The sequence below is a fragment of the Zeus faber genome (genome assembly GCF_960531495.2).
Source record: "Zeus faber genome assembly, chromosome: 14".
NCBI lineage: Eukaryota > Metazoa > Chordata > Actinopteri > Zeiformes > Zeidae > Zeus > Zeus faber.
The window spans coordinates 13691356-13714518 of NC_137200.1; the positions used below are offsets into that span (position 1 = coordinate 13691356).

Here is a 23163-nt window from a genome sequence, read left to right on the forward strand (position 1 = left end):
TCTTGTCTCTGGGTTAATGTGAGGCTTCTTTATGATTGTTTTTTTCACATTCTGCAGCAGACAGGCAGCAGTTCCTTAAACGCAGACTCGCTGAGCCGCGGCGTGTGTCGCAATGGCAGGGTTGTTACGCAGGGAATGACTGCAGGCTTGTTGACGCCCTTGTGTTTGCGATTGACTGAGACCAGTGACTCAGCAGCCTCTGCCAGTGCGTAGGTCCCATCCCGGGCCCGGTTAAATCGACCTTGTTGTTCAGACGGACGTGTTATTTGGGCTCGCCTGATTAGAGGCTTGGCCGATCGCTGGGGGGCAGCGATCGGCGATACGCGATATTATCGGGGGCGTGTGGCAAATGTGGTCTCCCCGTTCCAGAAGTGCAGGACTTATTATTCACAAGTGAAGTATTTACACAAAAACTTCCAGTTATTCCAAAATTAAGTCCCACAGCGACGGAAAGCGACAGTAAGGACACGTTTTTTTGGGGGTTTTTTGGAACAGTACAGAGTAAGGACTTGGACAGTTCCTTAACTCAGTTGATTTAAAAAGAATTGGTTTCATGCATGTAGGAAACAAACGAAAATAAATAGATGTAAAATAAAAAGAGACAGGCCCGGGAGCCAGCGTGTCTGGAGGAGAAACAAAAAACAAACAAAAAAAAAAAACTTCGCTCCAGTTCTCTGAGTAAGGTTTGCGTTTCTCATTTCCCACACAAGTTAGAAACTGCCTCACGCGCGGAGGAGGACGGGAAGCCGCGATCGCAGCGCAAGGAAAACCAAACACCAAGACACCGCTAAATATGAACCAAAACGCCGGTAAATATGAAGCAAAACACCGGTAAATATGAAGCAAAACCCTGGTAAATATGAACCAAAACCCTGGTAAATATGAACCACAACACTGGCATCATTGTCTGACCAGCAATGGACATTTATCACCTGGTCCCCGGGCGCGTCCACGTATGCTGCCCACTGCTCCTGGCTGTGCCCCCAGAGGAAGGACAAGCCAGGATGGGTCAAAAGCAGAGGATCCATTTCACCGGCCACCATCAAAGCATGTGCGTGTGTGTGTGTGCAAGCATGTGTTGTAGCGTGGTGTGTTGCGTGATGAATAAAGACTGTTTGTTTATATGTGAACCAAAATAACGTAAGTCAGCACTGCCAAGAATGCCTTTGTGACACGGGTAAGTCAGCACCCGGTCCTCCAGGCTGGGGGTTGGACGTGGGGTTAACAACCTCACCCCGTTAAAAAAAAAAAAAAAGCATGTTACGGAAACGACGAGAAGAAGCCATTCTGGAAAGGAGCAAATGGTGGGGGCTCGTCGCCCAATGTTCCAGAAGGAACGGGAGGAACTAACTACTAACTAGAAACGAAGGAAACAAAATTAAATCTATCAAAATAAATGAGATTATATTGTGTGTTGCTGTAATATAATCACAAGATTTGCATATTGCGCGGCACGCAATTGCCAAATGAAGCAGCACAGCGGAGTGCAGACCACGGAGGCCCCGCGTCTCCTCCACGTGATCTGCTCCGTGGGACCAGAGCGGCTAAAATGACTAGAGCTGCTGGGGGGGGGGGGGGGTCCATGTGCCTGTATCTTATTACTTTTTTTTCTTGAGCACCCGCCCCTCGAAGTTTCTGTACGGGACTGTGGAGGGGAAGTGAGATGCGGAGTACAGTAGTTTCTCAACAGCGCTGAGCCGGGAAGGGCGAGAGCCTCCACCCTCTTCCCCTCTCTCCCTCTCCGCTCTGGTTTCAAAAACACGGTAAACTGCACCTACACTGTTTCAACGCTCGGGTTTTTCCTGGTGGATAAAAAGAATGGTGTTCAGTGTGGGGGCCTCTCTCAGGTCTCCCGCAGGGTGTTCCATCTACTTGGGGCATAGATACAGAAGGCAGCCTCCCCTGCTTTAGAGTTGGTACGAGGGATAATTAAAAGAGCACTGCCTGTGGACCTGAGAGTTCTCGCTGGTTTGTGTGCAATGAGCATTTCTTTCATATACTGAGGTCCAAGGCCATTTATAGCTTTATATACAAGTCGCAGAATCTTAATATCAATCCTGGTTTTAACAGGGAGCCAATGTAGAGATATAAGAACAGGTGCGATGTGTTCCAACTTTTTTGTCCCAGTGAGAACGCGTGCAGCATTTTGGATTAACTGTTGCCGCTGCACAGCTGGAGGCCGGTGAATAGGCCATTAAAGTAGTCCAATCTACTCTTTGTGAATGTATACTGTAGATTCGTTCTTCAAAGTCTGCTTTTGACAGGAAGCCTTGTGATTTTGTGATGTGATTGATATGGCTCTTAAAACTTAGATCGCCGTCTATGATTACACCCAGATTTTTTGGCTCCATTCTTGCTCTCCAGATGAGCTGCAATTTTCTGTCTCTGAGCCTTTGCACCGAAGATGAGTATTTCTGTTTTTATCTTTGTTCAGTTGTAAAAGGTTCTGTGACATCCATACATAAATATCATTGATACACTAGGTGATGGAGTGTATGGGGTGTAGGTCATCAGGAGATAGGGATATGTATAGTTGGGAATCATCTGCATAATTATGGTAATTTATTTTGTGTTTCTTTACAATATGTGCAAGTGGGAGCATATAGAGATTAAACAATAATGGTCCAAGAATCAAACCTTGGGGCCCTCCAAATATAATATCCACTTTGTTCGAGACAAAATCCCCAGTGGACACAAAGAACTGACTGTAGGTAGGTGTTGAACCAGTTTAGAACCGGACCAGACAGGGCGACCCATTTTTGTAATCTCACTGGTCAAATCTGATGGTCAACAGTGTCAAAGGCAGCACTGAGATCCAGGAGCAGAAGAGCACATTGTTTTTTAGAATCAGTGTTTATATGAAGATCATTGACAACTTTAATAAGTGCTGTTTCCGTGCTACGATGAGGTCGAACAACCAGACTGATAAACGTCTAAAAGGCTGTTTGTTGATAGATCGGCAAGCGGAAAGTAAACCGTTTTTTCCACGTATTTTGCTGGGGAATGGCAGGTTGGAAACGGTACTGTAGTCGGCGGTAACTGTTGCATGAAGATTGCTCTTCTTCGGGAGTGGTTTAATGACAGCCGTTTTAAATGCTGCAGGAAATACACCTGATCGAAGAGAGCCATTTCACATTTCTAATACCTCATGTGCTAGGCAGATAAAAACGGTTTTAAAAAATGTGGCAGGGAGACGGCTCAAGCAGCAGGTGGAGGACCCGAGTCGACCAACAATATCGTCCGATGTCTAAAGGGACAAAGTGAGACACGGCAGCAGTCATATTACTGGGGAACTGGAGGGTAGGTTCATTTCTGGATGTTGAAGCACTAATATTCTGTCTGATAGCTCTAATTTTGTTATTGGAAGATGTAGCGAAATCTTCACATTTTTCAGTGGAAAGCATCTCTGCCGAGGTTGTAGATGGTGGATTAATAAGTCGGCATTATAGGAATCCACAGTGTAAAACAGCAATTTACTATTGTTGATATTTTCATTAACGATTTTAGAGAAAAAAGTCTGTCTGGCCTGTTTCATTTCTATGTTGCATATATTGAGTATATCCTTGTAGATTTCATGACGAACCTGAAGTTTTGTCTTTCTCCACTTTCGTTCTGCCTGGCGACGCACTCTCTTAAGCTGCCTAACAACCAGGTTTTTTTTGTTTTTCTGTTTTTAGTTTTAACAGGTGCAATGTTATCAATGTTCTCAACAATTTAATTGCGTGTTTTTGAGTTGAAGTTGTTCACGGGATCCTCCGTTGATAATGCCCAACTCATTTACAATTCTCTTAAAGATTTCAAAATGGTATTATTGTTAATGATGCGTTTTTTTATGACCCACATGCTGAGTGAGGTCAAATGCCTCCAGTAGGCCCGTGAAGTGTTGAGCATCTGGGTCTGTCTGTTTGTCCACATGAATGTTAAAATCAGTGATGATTGTACAATCAAAATCAGTGGAGACCTTGGACAGTGGCTCTCTTATCAGCTCCAGTGGTTTGGATGAACTTGAAATTGGGAGGTGCTGTCTCAATTAGTGCGACTGTGCCATTTCTGTCCAGCCAGGTCTCTGTCGGTAGAGCAAAATCCAGGGTTATGGTTACTTATATGCTCATTAACTATAAATGACTTACAAGTAAGTGACCTGACGTTTAATAAAGCAATTTTTATCGTTCTGGGTGCATGGCTTTGTAGGGGACTGATAGCTGAAGTCCAAACCGGTAATAAATTGTTTGGATTCCTGTATGTTACAGGGAAGTTACGTGATTTGGGTCTATGGTTTATAATGACAGGAGTTTTTAAAGCAGAGTGACAATCATTAATGTCAGTGGAGTGGATCGGACTCACCAAACGGGAGTAGTGATGAGAGGATTTCAGCGTGAGTTCCATGTTCATGGCAAGGAGACGTGCTCCGTGCAAGTTTGGATGTAATCAACAAATTATTTAATTGTAAATCGGCCCAAGCCTACGTGTTCAGCCATTTTATGTTGGGTGATTTTTCAAATTTAGATGCATTTGGTATCCACTGTGACCTATAGTCATTGTGATTATTCATTTTCCTATGCTATTTCTTTGTTTTGTTGTTTTGGTGTACATAGCCACGTTAATTAGCTAAATACCTTGTCCTCCACATTTCAATGAATTGTGCAGTTTTTTGTATTTAAAATGTTTCTTATCTTTTAGGTCATATTTGCTGTTTATCATCAGGTTTAGTATATTGTGTACAGTTGTTTTATTGTGCATTTTCAAAATCTTCCACATTTTCTTTGTTTGTATTTTTATTCCATTGCTTCATTATTATTATAGTTATTATTGCCTATTTTCTCATGTGAGCAATGTGACAATGAAATTTCCCTCCGGAGATCAATAGAGTGGTCACGACCAGGTCTAGGAGAGCCCCAAACGCACGACACGGGGAGCTGCAGATGGAAGCAAGAGCGGCCTCCAGTGGTGCTGGGAGGCCGTGGGCCTAACAAAAGTACCTATCAATCTATCTATCAATCTATCTATCAATCTATCAATCTATCTATCAATCTATCTATCAATCAATCTATCAATCTATCAATCTATCAATCAATCTATCAATCTATCAATCAATCTATCAATCTATCAATCTATCTATCTATCTATCTATCTATCTATCTATCAATCAATCTATCTATCTATCTATCTATCTATCTATCTATCTATCTATCTATCGAAAATGGCAGGGGAAAAAAAATCAAACAAAGTACATTTTTATCTTTTTATTTTTTAATAGAACATTCTTTTAAACATTGAAAGAATATTCAAAGTTTGTTTTCACCGTATCGCCCTGTTATAATAAAACCCTGGCAGCACTGCAAGGATTTTGCTTATCTGTGGTATTCCTTCAGAATAAATCATAGGGGAGTAGAACTACGGCTGGTACGTGATGGCTGCACCTCAAGGCTGCATGACGCAACGCCTGGCCTGGAGACGATGCAATCTGTTATCAGCCGTGACAAGATCAACTGAGCAGCGAGGTTGTGCATTGTATGTTGGTGATGGCCAACATCAGCACATTGCCATTAAAAGGAAAATGATAACAGTAATTCTCGGGAACCAGCAGCTAAGCATCCGACTTTAAACAGCCTCTGGGTCCGTCCGTACCAACCTCCGCTCACAAACAGGAAGTGGCCACCTGTCCACTTCTGAACGATGAAGTGATTTGAGAAAGAGGAAGTAAAGGAAAAAGAATAAAACATCTCGCCTATAATTAAAATTTTAATAATACCAAATGTTTTACATCATTTTAAATTCAACAATACATGACACACTATGAAAGACTGGTACGTGACCAAAACTGAAAAACCAAAACAAAATATTAAAACAAAAACTTGGCAGTTCTTTTTTCTGGCCTCATGGATAAAGTACCACCACATACAGCCATAGATATTATTATTATTGTGATTATTACTATGATTATAATTATTACTGTTATTATTATTATTATTATTATAATAAAGATAACAGAAACTATTTTTAAAAATGATGACACATGAGTTTAACACAGGCCAGCGCATCCGTCTTACGCAGTATTTTCCCCCTTGGTGCTTTGAAGGTTGGTGACAGGTAGTATTCTTTTTGTAACTGGCCAAAAAAAAAACCGGGAAAGAAAACACTGTGGAGCATGCAGGGCACTTTTACCGGCTTGTTTATGATGAACATCAAGGCAACTTGGATTACACTGCTAGGATAATTATAAGGCACCCTCGTCAACAAGCGCTCCCCTCCTCCGGCAATGTGAAAATCTGGAGTTTGTTAATACTTGTCTTTACATATTGTGCTTATGAACAATAGCAACTCTGGGTCAATGTGGCTTTCGATACATGAGGTTTTCTGCCGGTGTGTTCGGAAGTGTGGTTGGGCTTAAATGAGAATTTGTTAACATGGGAATCTGTTAACATAAGTCCCGCACACAACAATTTGAGAAACCTGAATCACACAAATATCCAGATAGCCACATACAGAATCCATACTCTACACAGTATATGAGCTCTTTGCATTTACAGTGCTTTCTTAGACCATTACATTTCTACATATAAATGTAGGGTTTGAAAACCTGGAGAAAACAGCCTACTTTAGACTGCACAGAGGTGGGTCAGCAGTGGTCACTGTTTGAACAAAAATGCATCTTTTCATGTCCCTTCTGCAACTGTGCCATGGTGGTGTGAAGGTATAAATAATTGCCAAGATAATAAATGAACCAATTCTGACATTTCATGTCAGGCATTTCACTGCTGCATACGCATGAGCTTGAGGTTATTGATATTTTACGAGGAAAAAAAAAAAAAAAAATAATAATAATAATAATAATAGTAATAATAAAAATTAAATCAATGAATTTAATCAGCACCATAACTGAAACCTTACGAGTTTGAAAATAACCAGAAGCTACAAGATAATTTCAGTTTTAATTGTTTGTTGTTTAAGTGAAAAAGTCTTTCCAATGTTTTTCTTACAGCAATTGTCTAATGGGCTAAATCGCTGCTTCCAAATACAATTTGAGCATAAAAATTATTCTTGGATGAACAACGAAAGGAAAAGGGAATTTATTTGCATGTGTGCGTGTGTGTTTGTGTGAAGGGTCACATATATTGTGATCCTAATATTTAACCTGCACATAAACTTAATGATATTTTTTAACATAAGGTTAAAAAATAAATACAAAATGCAAATGTAAATGCATAGTATTTTTGGGACTGTCCCCACCAAGGGGCTGGCCTCCCCCGCAATCAGAATAAATCCCTGACTCATGTCCGTCTCCTGAAAAATCGGACTTCCTTATTAAAGTTGTAAAGCAGTGTCGAAAGAAATGATGGTTTCACAACGCTCCCTCCTTTGGCAGAGCCTATGAATCATCATCTGTTGGTCATTAGGTAACAATTACGAGAGTGTAATGACAACGGATAAAAGAAAACTACAGATAAATGTCAAAATGCAAAAAGTGGCACAAATAGGAAAAGCCATGGGAAATACCCTGATTGTGTGTATTTTCTTAAATAATATTCCGTATTTGGAATAGTGCAACAAAGACTATGTGAGCATGATGTCATCTCCCTTTAAGTTAAGAGTCAAGTAAAGCACAAACATATTTCAAATATGAGTTAAAAATGTCCGAACTCTCAGAACTTGTAAACCATATAAAAGAAGTGAAATGAAATATTCCTGCTTCCAGTCTTGGCGTCATTGTAAAGAAAATTCAAGTAAAACAGGAAGTCCATGACCAATGCACAAAATCAAAGGAGAGTTGTGTACAACAAAGCTGAGCTACAGTTTCAATGTGACACGCTGTGTTTGGCAGCTGAAATACCCCTTGCGTCGACTCCATTGTTACATCTCTTGGAAAAATGGAACCAGTAGGTTGGTGGGGGCACATTAAAACCAACATCAACTCCCTCAAATCCGGTACACGAGTATGGGATTTAAATATATCCGTCTGCTTTAGGGATTTAAATATGGTGGCGTTTTCACACACGACAACAAACATCTCCAACATGTACATCTCTAACATTATACAATGAGATACAGTTATGACACTTGTTTTCACATTTGCCAATACACTTTCAAAGAAAACTCCCTTTACCCATTCCACCTCGATCACCGCAACAGCGTGGATCCGCTGATACCTAATGAGAAATCAGAACATTCTACTCATACGATAACAAACTGATGTGATCACCTACAGTTGATTTACAAAAAGAAAAATTGGAAGAAAAAAAAAATCCTTCCATTTCCTGACACTTCTCAGGGTTATACTGTACTTGGTAAAGCTCCTAAAGGGCCCTGGACTTGTGCCCTGGGGGACTCCAGCCCTCTGGTCCCGTTGCAGGGGCAGGTCGGTGGCAGGGTCCCTGCGCCGATGAAGCCTGGAGGAGGCGGCCCCCGTCTCTTCACCGTGTCTTCTGCGGCTCCACGTGCAGGACGGGCCACACTCCGCATATAAACTGAGACATTTTACAGAACCCGTCAGAAAATTAATGATGAATCTTGAATCTTGAGTGATGTTTGGGTTTTGGGAAATTCTAACCAATATTCAGATTGGTTCAAATTTCCAATTGCTAATAAAACCGATGTACAAATGCCAAGGACCTGACATACCTTTACTTTTGGTCTATGCTTGAGGTAGGTTGATCTGATCTGGAGGCTACAGAAATAAAATATTTCCATTAACTTGAATCTTAACATTATTATTATCATTATTATTATTATTATTATTATCATTATTATTATAACAATAATAATCATTATATAATAATAATAATAATAATAATAATAATAATAATAATAATGTATATATATTATAATAATTATTGTTATAATAATAATAATAATAATGATAATAATAATAATAATAATAATAATAATAATAATAATAATAATAATAATAATAATAGCAGTTATAACTGTGGTTTTTAAATGGAAACATGCTTACCTGAGGAGTATGTGCAGGTAGGACCCCAGGCCTGTGAAGATGTGCCACCAAGCATGGAACTGTGTCACCACTCCAACACCAGAGGGCAGTGTTCGTCTAGTGGCTCTGAGAATGTCACCAATTAACAACTCATTATGTATACAGTAAAAAAATCAACAAAAAGAAAAAAATCGATCATATACAAGCACTGTCTTTTGGTAGTTAGTATTTCTCATCATCATCATACATGTTTTCCATAGATGAGTTTCTGATCTTCGCTGTGTAAATTCTGTTAATTCTTAACTAACCTACTCTTAAACCACAAACCCTGACCCTGCTATTCCGTTTCCAACTCACCTCAATGAGTCACACAAGAGATTGTCCATATTCCACAGCAGGAATCCCAACATGAAGACACCTAGGGAGGTGTAGCACAGCGGACGCAGCCAGGGGTAGACCCTGAAGTGAAAAAGAAAGACCCCTGAAGACCCGATAGAAACAGAGAAGCTACGAGAGCACGGGGCGAGAACTGATCCCACTGATCCTGTTTCGACCTGGACCGATAACAAAGCAAATGTAGAAGCTTATACTCATAAAAATGGCCTTGGTTATTCTACGGGAAAACACACTACATAAGCCAGAGTGCAGGACCTCGAGAAATTTGGTTGCAACGGAGGAAGACCCGCAACAACCCAGCAGAAAGGGAACCCTGCTCTGAAGCCCCTGAAGGACACCGGGAACCAGATCCCCCTCCACCGGGTGCAACGACTCAGAAACCGTCCCCCCACCCGGGTCCGTAATCGCTGAATTCGAAACCTTTCCAGCAAAAGGCGGCGGTCGGGGGCAGGGGACGGGAACTGAAAAGAGCAACGTTTGATTTTAAATGACCGATTCCGACGGGAAATAAACGGCGGACAGAAAAAACCTGAAGCGACGCAGGCACAAAGGTCACGACCAGGGTGTCGCCAGGGCTAGAAAACCACATGTGGACGGTTAATTATTCTGTGACATATCTACCACACCCTGGTCATAATGAAACTATTAATAATTGGTAATACAACAGAGCGGTCCGCATTTGTCAGCAATGTCAACATTGCTCCACCTCATCCCCGATGTATATGTGTTTTTCGGGAGGGGGGTGGGTACAGTGTGCCTACAGCCTTCTTGTCACACGAAGACAGTGGAAAATGAATCAACCGCACTGCTGTTGCTGTCAACAAAACATGTGATACTGCACGGTGATACAAAACGCCGCCGCTGTACTGCCCGAATTTCGCCGGGACGAATAAAGTGTTATCATATCTCTTATCTTATCCCATATCAGAATTTTTAATTATATTTTTTAATCTACGTACGGTCTATTTTTTATTAATTTTTTGAAATCTCTTTTTCCTCTTGGACAACTTACCACGTAACTATGAAGACGGATCGCATTACTAGGCATGCCACAAGAGCGCCGAGCATGACCTGAGAACACACCAAAGCACATGTGGTTTACAAACCTGCACAGGAATTCACAAACGCCACTGTATCTTGTGTTAACTGGACGTTTATGCAGTATCAGGTTTTTGGTTTTTTTCCGCCTACGACTTTAAATCCTTTCATACAATCGCTGATTCAACAGAGGAACCAGTAATGGACTTTTTGTGGCGCTGAGTTTCTTGACCGACATCGGTGTTCAAACTGGGGGGGTGGGGGGGGGGGCGGTCAGTGATGTCTCGTAGTTGAGCCGCCGCAGTTCGGCGTGCGGGCGGTAAACACGGCCGAATGAAAAAGGATAAACAGAGGCGGCTTTGTGACGTCGCTCTCCGTTGCCGAGAACCGACAACGGCCAACCTGACGTGCCGGGTTCGTGGCTATTGTGCGTGGACATGAACCCGCGGACGGGCCACGGTGCGGTACGTAGTCAGGTGAAAGCAAAACGAGTACAGTTAACACATGTGATACGGCTTTTACAGGCATGCCAATAATTAAAATATTAAATGATATGAGGCTGCACTGCAACCAAAGTCTTGTACATTTTGCGGCCAAGGCCAATATTGACCCAAGGCAAAGCGGAGCCCTTACAGCAAACACGGGCGCAACCTGCACCCGGTGAAGGTGTGAGTTCTACTCTACCTGGTGGAAGACCGGCTCCTTCCATTGCAGGTACACCTACGAGCAAACACTGCGTTAGGCGTACGCTCTCGCTCGACAGAGTTCACAGGCTCAAATATTTGACGAGCACGGGAGATGCGGAAAGCCCAGATACTCACCACACTGACTGAGGCGCAGAAGATCAATAATAATGTGATGGTAAATACACTGACGGTGTTCTCCTGCTTGAAACATTCGTACCTGAAAGAGAAGACACCGAAGAATAAGAACCCGGGCCACGCTTTCTGCGGCTGATTAGACAGAATGTAGGAGTTTTTTTCTTGGGGTTCGGACGAGGGGACGCCGTCGATTTTCTCTATAAAATGGGGGCCTGCGAAGCCTTCTGAGACTGTACTGTGATGAAGGGCTAAATACTTAACTTGTCCGGACAAAATACTTCTTACGTGGAGTTTGTTACCAATGACACAGGAGTCGCTCGAGAACGATCCACTTACAGGCAGTAGACGAAGCAACAGGAGCTGTATATCATGGGCAACTCGTCCAGTAACTGTGGCGACGAGACAAAGAAAAGAAACATGAAGACACCACTGTTTGCACTGATTCAGGCCACAATAACAGACCCTGTGTTGGGAGTATTATCTACAAACGGTCACCCAGGCACACTGTTGTGTATACATGCACTTGCTGACAAAACCGTCTCTTGCAGCAGCGGCGGGAGTTTCTGGATTTCAACTCACCTGCATCTCATACAGCAGTGTCATGTGAAAGCACCAGGACCCGACTCCAACAGCTGGGTGACACAACGACAACGGAAGGAAAGAATTGATCTTTTTAAATACTCGTGGCTGACATGTACAATAAAAATAATAAAAATAATAGTAATAATAATGATCATAATAATAATAATAATAACAATAATGGTAATAATAATAATAACAATAATAACAACAACAACAACAACAACAACAACAATAATAATAATAATAATAATAATAATAACAATAAAAATAACAACAATGATCATAATAATGACATCTCTTTCATGCACAATCGACATGCAGATGCTTCACGGTTTGGGGAAGGGGGGTCGGGTGGTTCACTGACCCGCTAGTCCGAGGAAGGAGCAGATGTAGCGGAACTCGAGGCTGTCTCGAAATGTCTGGATGGCACCGTAAATGGGAGGAAGGATCATGATCAGGTTGCTCACAGTGTTCCCTGTTTGAATGAGAGAGAGACGGGGGGTGACGCCTGGGCCGAGGGGTCATGATCTCTGCTCGTCTGAGGTGATTACGGCGGGACGGCGTCGCCATCGCTGGGGGACGTCCGAGGCCAACTCCTTCGTTAACCCTCGTCAACATTATCGTGTTTGCACGGCGCTGACTAGCTCGTGGGTAAATCTACAGAGGGAAAGTGTTTCAGGTTTTGACTACAGCGAGGTTGCCCTTGAGCACTTTTGGAGCATTGTTTAACCTGCAACAGTGCTTGTGGCACAGACCTATGCTCAGAGCTGCACTGGGTGGCTCCAAAGGGGGAGTACTGCATGTGTGGGCTGTGTGTGTGTCACCGTTTCCCTTATCCGGTAATAGCCGGATTTCGACAGGGAAAATCTGTTGAAGTCCGACATATGGAAATCTTTCCGGTCATAACGTCCGGTGAAAATAATTCCCTCCGAGCACAATTTGAATTAGTGCTGGGTGAGATCATTTCGATAAAGAAATTCTGCGGAGCCGTTCATTTTCGGGCTGGACAAGTTGCAACGGAAAGCCAATTAGTTTGGACGATCTATAGCTGACCTTTCACCTATAACCAATCACTTTTGTCGAAATAGAACTTAGCCCCGCCCCCTCCCTTGTGAACAGGTTGCTTTTGTAAACACACACACCCACAGTACACTCAGAGCGTAGACAGAGCTGCAGTGGGGAGAACTCTGAGGAGAAGCAGAACTATGATGTGTGGTTGGGACACATACATCCATACATCCATATATTTAAGTTCTGACCCAAAGCTGACGTTAAATATTCATTGTGTAAAATATGTCCATAGGACGTCCCAACGAGGACGGACAACACCACAAACTTTGTTATTTATTTAGACCTACTCTCCATATGCATTTTGTTTTTGATTCGATCAAAATGTTATTTTAGTGAAACATTAATTCAAGCGGCTGCACATGTTATTTATTGTTCAGGAACGGAAATTAAATGATTTCAAGAAATAATATTCAGAATTTCTATTATTTTTTTAAAGGGCGTTTACTGGCGGGACTGACCGGTTTTATTTTTGAGAATTCAATAAAAAAAAATTATACATCTACATGCTTTGACGATACCATTCGGGAATCTCTCCCATTTGTCCGGGAAATTGAAATCTTCCAGGACAGGTCGACCGGCACCAATTTTTTCTAACGGAAATTCTGGTGTGGGTGTGTGTGTGTGTGCGTCTGCAAATGCAGATCACAAAAAAAACTGCCAGGGTCAAACGTGGTATGATAACTGGAGAAGTCAGCGCACTTCAATGGCGTCGGAATCTCTCGAATCTGGGACTCCAGATCAGGGTCGCACCCGTCAAGGACACCGTCGCTCTTGTTTACAGAGGATTTTGTCTCCCGGATCACGGAGACCCGCGTCCACGCCGGCCTTCCATTGTCCTTATTTCGCTGATGTTCCAAAACCCTGAGATAACACACCAACAGAGTGTGCCGCACGAGGATTACAACGGCCGTGGATGTTATTCCGTCTTTCCCGTGAACAATGGCGCATTCCAGCCTTTGTCACTTGAATGGCGGTTGCGCGGCGGTTCGTTGCCGCGATGCCAATGCGCGGAAAAAAATCTCGACAGGGTCTCGTGTTACTCGTCGGGGTTTTCGGTTGGACAACGACTGTAAAACAACGCTATTGTCCATTTTCATAGGAAATGCCTATTTGTGCTGTTGAGCAGAAAGGAAACAAAAAAACGCGCCAAAACCAACTCTGACCTACTTGGTAACAAATCTGTTAAGGCCTTGTTTTATCGGCTCGTTATCATTTGAGCAGGCTTGCTCTCAACCCTTTCGGAATGGATTTATTTTGAGGGGGAAAAAAACAAAAATAATCGAGCAGAGTCAACGAAAGTTCAAGTGTCCGTCGTGACACAAAGGCAGGGGTGGTGGGGGGGGCTTGTGAACGTGCCACTGAGTGTGTTCAAAGCGCTGACAGTTCTGGTTGCGAGCCTCGCGCGGGTTCAACCGGGATGCGCCGCCGACGCGCCCCTCGAAAGCGGCCGCTTCATCCATGACGCCCGCGTGCGGGGAGACGCCCTCCGGGGTCGGTTTGCGGGCGGCCCTCCTGCGCGGCGCGCCGCGGGCGTGGAGAGACCTGCCTCCGCGGGACGGTGTCCCCGGGGTTGGGGCCGAGCGATATATCCACTCGATATGGATATATCGCGACGTGGGACGCGATATTGTCCGGCACGTCGTATCGCAATACCACGATACAGTTAAATGTCGCCTTTGAGCGTCAGGGCGTTGGTTGGACTTTGACACACCTCTGATTCTGTCGATGTTTGGAGTGGATCTTCTACTCGGGGGTCAGGGTTTAGGTGTAGGCATGTGCCAGGCATACGCCCCTGTATGGATAATTTGCCAATATTTGGGGAAATGACTCGACGGCTCTGTGCGATATTCACCCACAATAATTATCTGAGAAGACCATAGTTGGGTTAGGGTTAGGGTTTAGGGTTTAGGGTTTAGGGTTAGGGATGTGAGACGCAAACAGGTATATAACACGTTGATTAGAACGTCCAGGGGCAGGACTATTCGACAATAAATCGCGACGTCAGGCAGCCCCGATTGTGACGGGCTGTGGACACCCGGCGAGTGCCTGCGCACCCCACACACCGACCCCCCGAGGATGAATACACACACAGTCAGATATAAATATCGCGGTGGGGAGGCGCGGGTTTCCCGCAAACGACTCCCAACACAGTCCGAGATGAAACAGAAACAGCTGCCTCGTGTTCCCCTTCATCCGTGGAAATGGATTGGATTTTACCCACTTCCTGCCACACATGACACATGCTACCATTTTATTTTGTTCCAAAATAAATGTTTAAAAAAAAATAATAATAATACAACAACAACAACGGCACCAACGGTCGCGTCAACGTCGTTCACAGCTAGCCGACCTTCCCGCTGGACGCTCTGCGTGGAAACCCAAACCCCACGCCGAACCGCCCCCCCCCCCCCCAAAAAAAAAACGGGTCATGTCCGTTTTGCCTTCCTCCCACGACTACTCACATATCTCGGCCACGTAAAAGGAGACGACGTAGTTCTCCTCGCACCAGTCCAGCGTGGAGGTGGGTCGACCCCAGTATCCCTGCCTGTCCACGGAGGGAGCCATGATGGGAAGAGGAGAGAGGGAGCGGAGTGGGAAGACACACACGCGCGAACACGCCCCACGCCCCGGGGGCTGGGATTGATATGGAGCCCCCCCCAGTGGGATGGGAAGGTGGCATGTTCTACAATAGAATGAAATAATAATAACGATAATAATAATAATAATGACAGCAATAATAACTATTGTTAATTTAACAGTAGTATTATTAATATAGTAGCAATGTTATCTATATATATATACACACACACACACACACACACACACACAGTACATACATATACACACAATATATTATATATATTATTATTATATATTTGTGTACTGTATATAATACACACAAAATTATATATATATATATATATATATATATATATATATATATAGACTGTTAATATTATTATTATAATATATATATATATAATTTTGTGCATTATTTTTTTAAGGGGCTCTCCATCTTCACAAACACAAGGTTAATACATATATATATAGTCTTTTGGCGGCATTGATTTCAGATTCACATTATGTTATTGCTGTACCTACTCGTTTCGCACCGCTTTGAGAGTTCGTCCTTTCATAATCCTACCGCGCCGTGCCTGAATGACGGCAATAATTCCTTACCTACTTATTACTTACGAGTTTGCGCGAACCGTTTTGCAATTACTTTCGGGAGGCACAAGGGTGCTTTCTGTAAGCTTGGACACGCCCTATTCTCGATCATACAAATCCTAACGCAGTACAGTACCCCCGATAATATCAACAATATTATCATAATGTCCAGCTTACAGACGGACTCACAATTTAAAAAAAAAAAAAAAAAAAGCCCGAGTTCCACTAGGTGGTGGTAGATACTATAAATAAAAAGTCCCAGAATATGACTGCATATATGAGGGACTATATCTCATAGCGTCTAAAATGTGATAAAATTGTGATTTAATGGCGGTTTAATTGTAAATATGGTCATTTATCACCTTCATCACCATATGTGAGAAGTGCTTCTCGGGGTGTATTTGGAGTTAAGAAATGCACAGGGTTTGAGTTGCACGAACAATGTATGGCCTAGTAGTTACAGAAATCCATGACACTCATTGCTGAAATAAATTCAGAGCTTTTGTAGAGCTTGCCGAGTTTCCCCATTGCTGGAATTCCTACAGTCAATGTTACGCACCTGGAAAACCCTTTGCATACAAAACAATCGCATACAAACACACCTTGAGGAAAAATTTATTTATAAAAAATAAAAAATGAAAAAAAAAATTTGACGGCTACAACAAAGCCAAATGTTTCTATACATTTGTGATTGCACGAGCAGACCCGTTGTTTCCGAGAAAGTAACTGTCAAGCGTGTTAGTGTTTTAAGTGATGGAATACTACTGAGCTAAAAATGCAAAAGATGCAGTCCTTTAATCAGATATGATGTGCTTTAAAAGGGGAAATAATGGTAGTGGCTCGTTAAATGTTAAAGAAGAGATTCTAACTATAGACATGATGTGAAGGGATGTCCAACAAAAGTCTTGATTTGATGAATTACTTGGTATAAGTAGAAGACAAAGCTTCGTGGAAACTTCCCCTAAGTAGCACTGCCTAAAAACTATGAGCATTCATTGGTAATACAAGGTCACACAGCGCCCTTTGCCAAATATGTGCATCACGTGAATTTCCTTTGTGGTACATATAATTAAATTGAAAGAGCAACTAAAGAGCAACACAAAATATACAAAAACAATCTCTAGAGTTGTGCATTATGGATTTAAATTGGCATAACGGTGAGTCAAGGAATGTGCTTCCATCCCCCCAATTTCACAACTCATCTTTTCGCAGTTGAAAATACACACATCGTGCAACACACACCAACCCACATGCACACTGCACAGGGTAAAAGAAAAAAGAGCATGAGGTTACAATTCATCCCTCATTTTATCACCCTTGGGTCTTACCATCCTGCCCATGAAGAGGATGGAATTTGTCTTCTGATCCTTCACAAAAAAGATAAAGGGATGGTCCGCGTAGAAGAGCTTGGGATTCTTCAGCTTGTCGGTGCCAAACACACTAGTGTCCATGTCGTTTCCGTCCGTGTCCCACTCCAAAGCAGAGGCGTGGAACACATTAGCCAGGTACAGACCCTTCCCTGAGATTTTGGACAAGTCTGCCTTTGATTTGTTCACAGCCTCCGTCAGGCCCAATTCACCGAGGTGTTTCTTAACAGGGGCAGATATAGAAGATGGAATACAAATGAATGTCAAGAAGGTAAAGAGTAACCTAGATAGATGTAAGGAACTGGGACATTGGAGAAGCCGTGGTCGATTAATAAAACGAGAATCCAAGAGTTCCCCAAAAACAAATTGGGCAAATTAACTGCCATGTGGTCTAACATTAACTTCAACTTTGCTGGCAAAAAGGGAAAATCTTTCACAAACCTCTAGCCTCACCATGATTAGTGATGTTGAGTACAGATATTTTGTTAAAAAAAAAAAATGCAAAACAAAGAAAATAAATATATAGATACAAATTAAAAAAAATAAAATTTTCCTAATGAAAGCCTGCAATTCCACCGATAATCACTAGGTGGCAGTGAACCAACGCCACCAAACTCTCCATTCCCCTTTACCTGCAGGTTGTGGCTGACTTCCATGCTGACTTTGGGCAGAGACACGGCCACGGCTTTCTCCTCCAGCTTTCCCATCCAGGTGTCCAGCTGTTTTTGAGTCAGCAGCTTCTCCAACCTCCCCAGAGGCTCCACATGGTAGGACATGATGAACACCATGCTGGATTTCTTGTGGGCCAGGGGCATGCTAAGGACAGTCAACTTATTGGCCTCGTCGTCATGGAAGCCATAGAGACCTGTGAACATACAGAATGTCCATGAATGGTTCCACAGCTATGAAGACATTAATATCTAACAAGTACTCCTTTGTACATTACAGTATCAATTTATTTTTACGGCATCACAAGACCCATGTCACCTGACCTGTGCGGTGCATCATCTGCACTGAAACGGTGTAGCCCCGGGATACCAGGAAGCCACGATTGTCCACCATCTTATGATGGAACTGCTCGTTCCAGTGTGCTGTTTATGGGGGGAGAATATAATAAAAATCCAATATTTACAATCGTGAAAAACTACATTGGGTCAAAGTAAATAGTGTTATTATATGGGCCCACGTTTGAAAAACATTGCGTTGATTATCATGGCCCCGTCAGTCTTTTCAATGTCTTTGGTGACCTCGGGAAGTTTTCCTTCCGTGGACTTGGCTGCCCACTCATTGATGGAGTTGACGGCGCTCTTTTTGTCTTTGAAGTTGATCTTGGAGTGGTCACACTTGTAGTGCTTCTTGCTGCTCTTGACGAAGCCATCGGCGAAGTTCACCGAGCTGGGCCCGTACAGGCGGTTGCTGATGGTCCAGGTGACGTTGCGGGTGCGGGGGTCGCTCACCTCGGTGAGGAGCTCAGCGAGGCCGGAGTGGAGCTCCTCGTCCTTCACCTTGTCCGCTTTCAGCAAGGTCTTCACCTGGGAGACGGTGGAGGCCTTTCCCCCGAGAGCCACCAGACCGAGAGAGGATGCCACCACCACGGGGGAGATGAGGATATTCTCTGTGCCCTTTTCCTTGGCCATGTTCTGGTAGAGGCTGAAGGCCAGGTTGGCGCTGTTGTCTGCCAGCAGGGTGGCGTGGCGGCTGAGGACCTTGTCTGGTGAGGCGGACGTAGCAGCAGAGGCTGTGTGGGCCAGCAGGACCAGGGCCACCAGGTTTGTCGCCCACATCGTGAAGCTCTTAACAGCAACCTACAAACCGACAGGAATATAACCACGACCACTTTTTATTCAAAAACGTAATTTGATGTACATGTTTGATATGACATTTGTTGTTAGATGAGCCATGCCATGGGATAACCCTGCAGTTTCTATGGAACTTAAGGCAAGATATGCACGGTTAGCCTTCAATTATTTAAGGCTTTAATAATCAAGAATGTACTGACAGACATAAAGGCATACAGCGTATTCTTCCATAACAGCCACGTAGGCAGCTGCAGGATGTCTAAGCCAAAACAGTGGCCAGTGGTGGTTCATTCCTTGAAAATGCTATGGTACTAATGACTGAATAACAGATACATAAAAAAATAAATACATAAAAAATATTTTTTAGAATTAAGTATGGAATCCACCGGTCCATTTATGAGTGAGAGATCTTCTATCGCAGGCGTCTCAGAATCACAATGACTTTACTCATTGACAAGTAGCAACATGCCCCGTGAGACCACCAGGCAAAGTATTTAATCTTAATCTCGGTCTGAAACCTTAACTTGTCTCCTCTGAAAAAAAATCGTAACTGTTCGAAACCTGAACGATGGATATAATAAAACAAATACCTGCTATTACGCCAGACTAGAGCTTTTGTGATTATAAGAAACGAGGTTTGTTATAGGACAACCAACTAACAGTGAAAGAATAGCACTTTGTTTTTAGACACAATTCCTTATTCCAGTCCCCCGAAAACATGTGCAGCAGCACAAAGAATTAGATTCATCCCTCTCTCTGTGAATATTAAGTGGGGCATGCATGGTTCAAACCACTCTAGATATCTTCTTGCTTTATGCTACTGGACACGGGACGAATGAAGGTTCAGGAGACTCTTTAATGCTCCGGTCATAGTTTTAGTGAGCTGATAAAGTCCCGCTTCTCAGTTCAACTTGTTGTTTTCATGCGTCGTTGCAGATTTGGAGACACTGAGGCAAAGCAAATTACTGTCAAAGAGAAAGAAATGCGACTTAACTCACATTCCGGAGCAAAAGGCTTCCCACCCTTCCCCCCCCTCTGATCCAGAGCTCTTGTCTTACCTTATTTGGATGTTTTACCAGTTCAAAAGGGGTCGTCCGTCGTCTATGTCAATGTCGTCCAAAAGACAGCACTCTTTCTGTCAAGTTGTTTCCTGTGTAGACCAGCAAAAAGGAGTGTGTCAGTGAGGTGCAGAGATTTTCAAGTCAGCCCAGTGTTATGTCTATGTTCCATGGGCCCACCCATGGAATCCAGTTACTGGGATTGTGGGAAAAGAATTTGCCCCCTCCAGACATTTAAAGCAACAGGCTCTGGATAGAGGCTCAGTTTCCTTGGAATGAATGAATGCACCGAATACCTCGTTTCCAATCTCGAAAAATGTTTTCTTTTTCTTGTGCTACACCACACCGCAGTAAAGGAGAGGAAGGCCCTCCGGGGCCCTCCAGCACATCCGAGGATACGAACACAACTGTGTGTCCCGTGGACGCTCTGTTCGCCCGCCGCTGCAGGAACAAACTGCGGGCAATTCTCAGTGACCCACATCATCCCGGACATGCTCCCTTTAGGTGGAGAAGCTCCAGGCACCAGCTCAGACACCGCTGACCAGGAAGCGTCAGGACAAACAGGAAGCGCTTCTACAACAGTTTCTTTCCAAGGGCCATGAGGCTACTTCAAAAGACATCCAAGATGGTGTGAAACCCTGAACTGTGTGACACCCCCCCCCACACACACACACACACGCACGCACACACACACACACACACACACACACCCTACACACACACACTCACTTTATACTTTTTACTATGTACGTACATCTTTTATTATCTGTTAATTGTGTGTATCTTTTATTTATTATCACGTGCGATTTATTACTTGACTGAGAGATCTGCACAATAATTCCAGTGCTGTACTGTACAGCTGTACCTGAGCAAATGGCAAATAAAGTTTTGAATTGAATTGAAAGCAATTTCCTCGAGGATGAATAATGTTCCATCTTATTTGATCTAACACATTGAGCAGTCCTGTGTGAGATCTGTTCTTATGTTGTTGTTGATGTTTTGCTTACCAAACCCCTGCAGAGAGCTTGTGTGACAGTCAGAGACCGCTGTCAGGATCCTGCCCTGTGCTTGTTTTATGGTATTCTGTCCCTTGTTATTTGTGCCCCTCTAGCTCCCTCTGTCCCTCTCGCTCCCTCTCTCACTCCCTTTGCCCTTCTAGCTCATTCTCTAGCTCCCTCTGTCCCTCTCTAGTTCCCTCTGTCCCCCTCTAGCCCCCTCTGTCTCTCTCTAGCTCCCTCTGTCCCTCTCTAGCTCCCTATGTCCCTCTCTAGCTCCCTCTGTCTCTCTATGGCCCCCTCTGTCCTTCTCTAGCTCCCTCTGTCCCTCTAGCTCCCTCTGTCCCTCTCTAGTTCCCTCTGTCCCCCTCTAGCCCCCTCTGTCTCTCTCTAGCTCCCTCTGTCCCTCTCTAGCTCCCTATGTCCCTCTCTAGCTCCCTCTGTCTCTCTATGGCCCCCTCTGTCCTTCTCTAGCTCCCTCTGTCCCTCTAGCGCCCTCTGTCCCTCTCTAGCGCCCTCTGTCCCTCTCTAGCTCAGTCTGTCTCTCTCTAGCTCCCCCTGTCCCTCTCTAGCCCCCTCTGTCCCTCTAGCTCCCTCTGTCCCTCTCCAGCTCCCTCTGTCTCTCTCTAGTTCACTCTGTCCCACTCTAGCCCTCTCTGTCCCCCTAGCTCCCTCTGTCCCTCTCTAGCTCCCTCTGTCCCTCTCTAGCACCCTCTGTCTCTCTCTAGCTCAGTCTGTCTTTCTCTAGCCCCCCCTGTCCCTCTCTAGCCCCCTCTGTCTCTCTCTAGCTCCCTCTGTCCCTCTAGCTCCCTCTGTCCCTCTCTAGCTCCCCCTCTCCCTCTCTATCTACCTCTGTCCCTCTCTAGCTCCGTCTGTCTGTTTCTGTTTCCACATCCCTGCCACTGCACACCTGTCCCCATTCAGCAATCTCGCCACCTGTCTTCACCTTCCTCAGCAATCCTCTTGTATTAAAACTGTTTGACCCCTGCCTATATGAAATAAACCTTTGACCCTTTCACCTACTCCTGAGCCTCCGTTGAGTCCTGTATTTGGGTGCACCAGACTATATCCTGACAGACTGCTATGCACTTCATGCCCTCAACCTCCGCCCCTTCTGGTACCTGGAATGTGCCTTCTGCATTCTTGAAAGCTTAGAGGGCAGAAGAGGTTAAGGAGACACGAGAAGAGTACATTTGGTGTCTCCAGAACATACCTGTATAACTACACCACATTTTGAGACATGGTTGTGTATGATACTTTTATATGTATTGAATGCACATTCATAATCATACACAGTATTTAAAACATGACGCCATAAAGTTTGACTTGTCCCAGAGCATGCACTTTCAACTTAAGTTACATCTTTAATGCATCACATGCACACATTTAGAAAAATGAGCGGTATTTCATAAAGCAGTAGGTTCTTCTTACTAATCATATATGAGACGGTACCCAATATCTTTTCAAAACTGTTACTTTAATTTAAAAAACAACTTGTCAAATGAGCGTGGGTTCAAGCTGCACAATTCACAGGAAGTTGCACCTTCTATCTATCACGAACACCTTGGCTGAAATAAAAGCATGTTTCTCTGTAAATGGTTTTGTTTCTTGCTTTGACCACACTCTGGTTTGCATTCCAATAAGCAATAAAATATTTTTGATCTACCAATTTTAAATGGGTCAGGCCAGTCTTCCTTGGGAGAAGGGACAGATGGGAGTCGTGTATGCGTTTATGTTGCGCCTGTTCGCTTTCTGTTTTTTTTGCTTTCTATATTTTTAACTTTCGCCTTTTTTGTATCCCTGCCCTCTCTGAAGAACTTTGGCGCAAAATAGTGTTATTTTGAAGCGTACATTAGCGAATGATTGTAGCCTGTCGGGCTCTTGACATTTAAACTGCAAATTAATGGTCCAAATTATTTTTATTTCCAGCTTACTA

The 23163-nt window shown here is 43.6% G+C and overlaps 2 protein-coding genes across 2 annotated transcripts; both read right to left on the reverse strand.

Moving 5' to 3' along the window:
* Positions 1 to 8411: 8411 nt before the first annotated feature.
* acer3 (alkaline ceramidase 3) lies at positions 8412 to 15405 on the reverse strand (the record flags this gene model as incomplete). The annotated part of the gene is made up of 11 exons (XM_080013915.1): positions 8412 to 8465; positions 8620 to 8665; positions 8954 to 9058; positions 9290 to 9391; positions 10341 to 10399; positions 11051 to 11086; positions 11188 to 11269; positions 11524 to 11576; positions 11767 to 11819; positions 12134 to 12244; positions 15303 to 15405. 11 exons carry the CDS (start codon positions 15403 to 15405, stop codon positions 8412 to 8414), a joined length of 804 nt encoding a protein of 267 aa, XP_079870041.1.
* A 1204-nt stretch (positions 15406 to 16609) lies between these two features.
* On the reverse strand, positions 16610 to 20571 carry serpinh1a (serpin peptidase inhibitor, clade H (heat shock protein 47), member 1a). Its single transcript, XM_080013170.1, has 6 exons — positions 20529 to 20571; positions 20233 to 20324; positions 18562 to 19180; positions 18368 to 18466; positions 18008 to 18240; positions 16610 to 17597 (listed from the first exon to the last, which is right to left on the reverse strand). The coding sequence occupies exons 3-6, from the start codon at positions 19157 to 19159 to the stop codon at positions 17298 to 17300; spliced, it is 1230 nt and encodes a 409-aa protein (XP_079869296.1). The 5' UTR covers positions 19160 to 19180; positions 20233 to 20324; positions 20529 to 20571; the 3' UTR covers positions 16610 to 17297.
* Positions 20572 to 23163: the final 2592 nt, after the last annotated feature.